The 5,141-nt window shown below is 42.9% G+C and overlaps 1 gene segment (V, D, J or C); it reads left to right on the top strand.

The window, feature by feature from the left end:
• Positions 1 to 888: 888 nt before the first annotated feature.
• On the top strand, positions 889 to 3,078 carry LOC108318609. The segment is given in 2 exon segments: positions 889 to 966; positions 1,355 to 3,078. Coding segments are annotated over 2 exon segments (459 nt in total).
• The last annotated feature ends 2,063 nt before the right edge of the window (positions 3,079 to 5,141 follow it).

Raw genomic sequence — 5,141 nt, 5'->3', positions numbered from 1 at the left:
AAAAAAAAAAAAAAACAACAAAATTCAACCAAGGATTCAATATCCAGGGAAAGTATGCTTCAAAAATAAAGGTAAAGTAAAAGCGTATCCTGATAAACAAAGATGAAATATTACTTGCAGACATGCTCTATAAGAAATTCAAGAAGAAATGTTTCAGAATCCCAGGAAATGATGGCAGACAGTAACTTGAATCCACGGGAAGGAAGGAAATCCCCAAAAATAGTAAAGAAAGAAGAGAGAAGCCAGACACAATGCAAGAAAAGTCTTTACTTCAATTTTTGAGGTTTAGTCCAGGGAAAATTAAACTGTTGTGGTGGATGTCACAATGCCAATTACCTTGGTTGGAATTGGGGGAGCAGCTATTGCCTGGGAAGGTACATGAGAAAAGAATCTGGAGATTTTGAAATAATCTACAATTTTATCTGGGAGGGGAATATATGTAAAACTTTGGCTGCCCATTTAACATTTCTGTCCTTTACTCTGTGTGTGTTTATCTCGATTAAAAAAATAAATACAAAGGCCAAATCTCAACTCTTAAACAACTATAAATAAAAAAGTAAGAATCAGCAAATATTTATGAAAACTCAGCCTTATGAAAGAGAAGTGTAAAACGTACCTGAGAAAGTGCTAAGAAACAAGAAATCTTACAGAGAAGACAGAAGGAAACGCTTAAATTTCTCCCACATAGGCAACATAGATTTATGTCTGTTGGTTTCCCTTCAAACAGAGAAGATATTTAAGTCATTTTCTTCACAAGAGTGGCTCCCACCCTCCACTTGGCTCTTTCCACCCTGCTGCACCCACCAGGAGATTTGCATATTGCCCCCTAGGGAGGACCTTCTCTTGTGAGTCCAAGATAAAAGCTCAGCTCTATCTTTGCCATGACTGTTCAGGACTTCTCTGTTCACCAGCTCACAATGAGATTCCCTGCTCAGCTACTGGGGCTGCTAATGCTCTGGCTCCCTGGTAAGGACAGAAGGAGATGAGAAAGAAGAATGGGATGGGAGGGTGAGCTCTGGGGGCACATGGCCTTCCATGTATGTTCTTTCCATGTGTTAGATGTGCAGGTCTTGTCCTCCCAGATGGAGAATGTGTGAGAGAGAGGAAGGTTCCAGAAGGACCAAAGACATGTGCTCTCGGGAAGACTTTGTACAGAAAGAGAGGATGGTGTGGGCACTTCTGGAGACCCCCTTGAGCACTGTATCCTTTAAGTTCCATTTTGAAATGGGATATTATTGGAATATAAAACAAAATTTAAAAAAATATATAGCCTGAAATAAACAACTAATGAAAATTATAAAAATGATACATAAAGTTTATATATAACCTTAATCTTTTTTTCTTATTATTTCAGGATCCAGTGGGGATATTGTGATGACCCAGACTCCACTCTCCCTGCCTGTTACCCCTGGAGAGCCGGCCTCCATCTCCTGCAGGTCTAGTCAGAGTCTCCTGCATACTAATGGATACACCTATTTGGAGTGGTACCTGCAGAAGCCAGGCCAGTCTCCACAGCTCCTGATCTATTTAGTTTCCAACCGGGCCTCTGGAGTCCCAGACAGGTTCAGTGGCAGTGGCTCAGGGACAGATTTCACACTGAAAATCAGCAGAGTGGAGGCTGAGGATATTGGGGTTTATTATTGCATGCAAAGTACACAAGCTCCTCCCACAGTGATACAACCCCGAACAGAAACCTCCCTGCTGGGGTGGCCCAGCTGCCCACACGTGCTGCTTGTCTGGGCAGCAGCTCAGCAGGTTCTCTGAATCTGTGTAAGAGAAAGATGCTGGAGGGCTAGGGAATAGTTTGCACCCAGGGTTTCTGGATCATGAGCACTTCAGCTACACCTTGAGGATAGCCTGTTTATGTCCCTGTCAGCTCAAACAGCCTTGATTGGTATAAGCAGCAGGGTAATGAGGAGGTCCAAGTGACCTCTGAGTAAACAAACATAATGGAGAGGAGAGATTATTGAAAATCTTACCATAATCCTCTCCCCTTGCCTGCATTTGTTAACTTTTATCAGCAAAATAGGAAATTGACACATATCTGGCAATACATGAATACATCTGGGGGATTAACAGTATTTTGTATATTTTTAAGAGGATGTTTAGTAAAATTCAACATTGGTATTTTCCCACTTTTCTAAATTCTTACTTCTATTTCTTACTTATCTTCCACAATATGAATATAATAGAGACAGTATTTTACCTTAGTTATCCTAAGGGAGTATTGGCTAAGAACAATTAGTAAAAATCTTGGTTTATGATTGTCAGATAAATTTTGTAATTTCATAGAAGGTGCAAGATGCTAATGCTGAAATTCTTTCATTAGACTCATTTTCTCTTGCTAATAGAAAAAGTGAGTTATTGAAATTCCAAATGTTGATTTTAAAAATAATAAGCATATACCTAAAGATGTACAGCATAGAATTTTCCCCCTAGACCACTAGGACATACAGAATAATATGAAGTTTTTTTTTTTTTACCAAACTTAGGAATTTAAGATGGGCAGACAGCAGGAATGGGAGCATGAAGAGAATGCAGGAGGGGTCAGCTATTGGTCAATTAAACTTCTCTCGGCCTGTGTCCCCCATGCTACGAACTGAATTGTGTTCTCAAATTCATGCTGAAGCCTTAATCCTCAAAGCTTCTATAGGAGATAGGGCTTATAAAGACGTCATTGAGGTCATAAGGGTGGTCTCTGATCTTATAGGATAGAGGTCTCAACAGATCCAGAGAGCTCTCCTTTTTCCTCTCTCTCTAACGTCTCTTTCTTCTATGGAAAGGTCATGTGAAAGCATAGTGAGAAGGTGGCATCTGCAAGCCAGGAAGCTTCTCACCAGAAAATGAGCCCTGCTGGACCTTGATATTGGAGTTTCCAGCCACCAGAAATATGAAAATAAATGTCTGTGGTTTAAGCCACCCAGCGTAGGGTCCTTCGGTGTAGCAGTGCGAGACGTGTCATCCACTCTCACCCTTTGAGCAGGATCAGCCTCCGGAGGCACCTGATAGACATGGGGGTACATTTCTTCCTGCTGCAGGGGTTCTCTTTCTGCTGCCATCTGATTCTCTGGTGAGAAAGGGGAGGCTCTGGCTTCAGCCTTAGTTTGTTTACATTAAACAGAAGTGTTTTCCTTGCAGCTGTCAGCCTGTTTCACTTTCTGATTAGAATTTAATCAAACTGTAGAAACTACTGGCTTGTGCATTATTATCTAGGGATGTTCACATTTGTTTCCACTTAGATCCCAGTGAGGACATTGTGTACACTCCGTCTCCAGTGCCTCTTCCTGTGTCCTAGGAGAGAGGGTCACTGTCACTTGGAGGGTAACAAGAATATTAACAGCGTCCTAGCCTGGCTCAATCAGAAATAAAGTCTAGCTATGATCCCCTTCTGGCTCCCACTGCCCCTTGGACATGGCGCCTGCCAGCATTGGGTGATGGGCTTGGACAGAAGTCACTCTGGTCATCAGCAGCCAAGCTGCCTTTATGGCCTCCCCTTGTATATAGGGTCCCAGCAGCTGCGTGAGCTATGAAGGCTGGGCAGAGACATCCCACCTGGCTCCAGTCAAAGAGGAAGCTGCCAGTAGGCTGTGGAGGTGTTTTGTCCTGAGACCACCTAGCTAGCTGTTCTGTCCTACAGAAGCCCCCAGGGTCGGACCTGCTTACAATGAGCCCTGGGACAAACCTTCTGTACACTGGGGATCAGATTCACTGCCCATCTCCTAGACACCTGTTATTTTATTCCTAGAACCTACCTGAGGTCCCTCAGCATCCTCAGCAATGGGTGGAGGTCACTGCACAGACCAGTAGAGATATGGGGTGAACAGGTTCTGAGCATTTTGGTCCCAGGCTCTGTAGTGAGGGTAGGAAGAAAGAACTTGGAACTCAGACCTTTAACCACAGCCTTGGGAAACCAAGAGTGCAGAGCATTTATCAAGGAACTGCTCCAAGGCCCCTTCTCCACTACAGGTGTGCCATTGCTGCTGTAAAATGTTCATGCTCACTTTATCAAATTTATATCATAACTTATACCAAAATATTATGTGAATTTCTATGTAAGTCTACATATTATTTGGATTTATAATATAGATGCATAGCAGATACAGATATAGCACTATAATTTATATCTAAAATGTTATATATATTTAACAAATAAGGTTTACATGTATCATTTATTTATGCCTTCTGTGAGTGAGATATTCAGATAAGGATCCTGGTAGATCCTTCTGGAGTCAGGGGCCACCAATACCCTCTGGGAGGGCTTAGGACCACAGGCCCCTGAAGACAATCACAGGTCTGGAGGGTCTTAGCCCATGACTGTCTTCTGTAGAGACAGCTTCTCTTAGATGGCTGAGGGCTGCCTATGGCTGTGTCCTTCCTTCTGCATGATAATGGGGGGCAGAACAGGTCTCTAAGCAAACCCTGAGCAAGGCCATTCTGTGTGTGTTCCTCTGAACTCTGAACTTGGACATAGGTGGTACTGGATTCACTTAAAGAAGCAAAGTGATTTATAATCATGGGAAAGAGGGGGAGAAAAGGCTGAGGGCAGGGAGAGAGAGCCTGCGCTTGTGATGTGTGTACAGGACCAATACTGAGGGTTTAATATTGAGTATAATCCTCAGGTTCTATTCTATGGAGCTTATAAATGTACCCTATATAGGAAAAATGTCTTTGCCCATATAAATGAAGGGTCTTCAAATGAAGAGATTATCCTGCATTAACCAAGTGAGCTCTAAATGCAGTTACAAGTGTCATTGAAAGAGGGATGTAGAAATGGATTTAACACAGACTGAAGAGGAGTAGGCAAGGGGATCACAGAGACAGAAACTAAAGCGATGTGGCCATAGCCAGGGAAAGCTGCAGCCACCAGAAGCTGGAAGAAGCAAGAACAGACTCTCTTAGAGCCCCTGGAGGAGCCACCCATGAATACTCCATGATCTTGGCCTGGCGAAACTGATTCTGCACTTCTGGCCTCCAGAACTATGAGTGATTACAGTGTTGATTACATTTCTGTTGTTTTATGCCATCACATCTTTGGTAACTTCTTATAGCAGTCGAAGGACTCTAATACAAATGAGATTTAGAAAATCCATACTTGGCCAGGCATGGTGGCTCATGCCTGTAATCCTAGCACTTTGGGAGGC

The sequence above is a fragment of the Cebus imitator genome, unplaced genomic scaffold (genome assembly GCF_001604975.1).
Source record: "Cebus imitator isolate Cc_AM_T3 unplaced genomic scaffold, Cebus_imitator-1.0 Scaffold222, whole genome shotgun sequence".
Taxonomy (NCBI): Eukaryota; Metazoa; Chordata; class Mammalia; order Primates; family Cebidae; genus Cebus; species Cebus imitator.
This window is presented reverse-complemented; position numbering and strand designations above follow the sequence as displayed.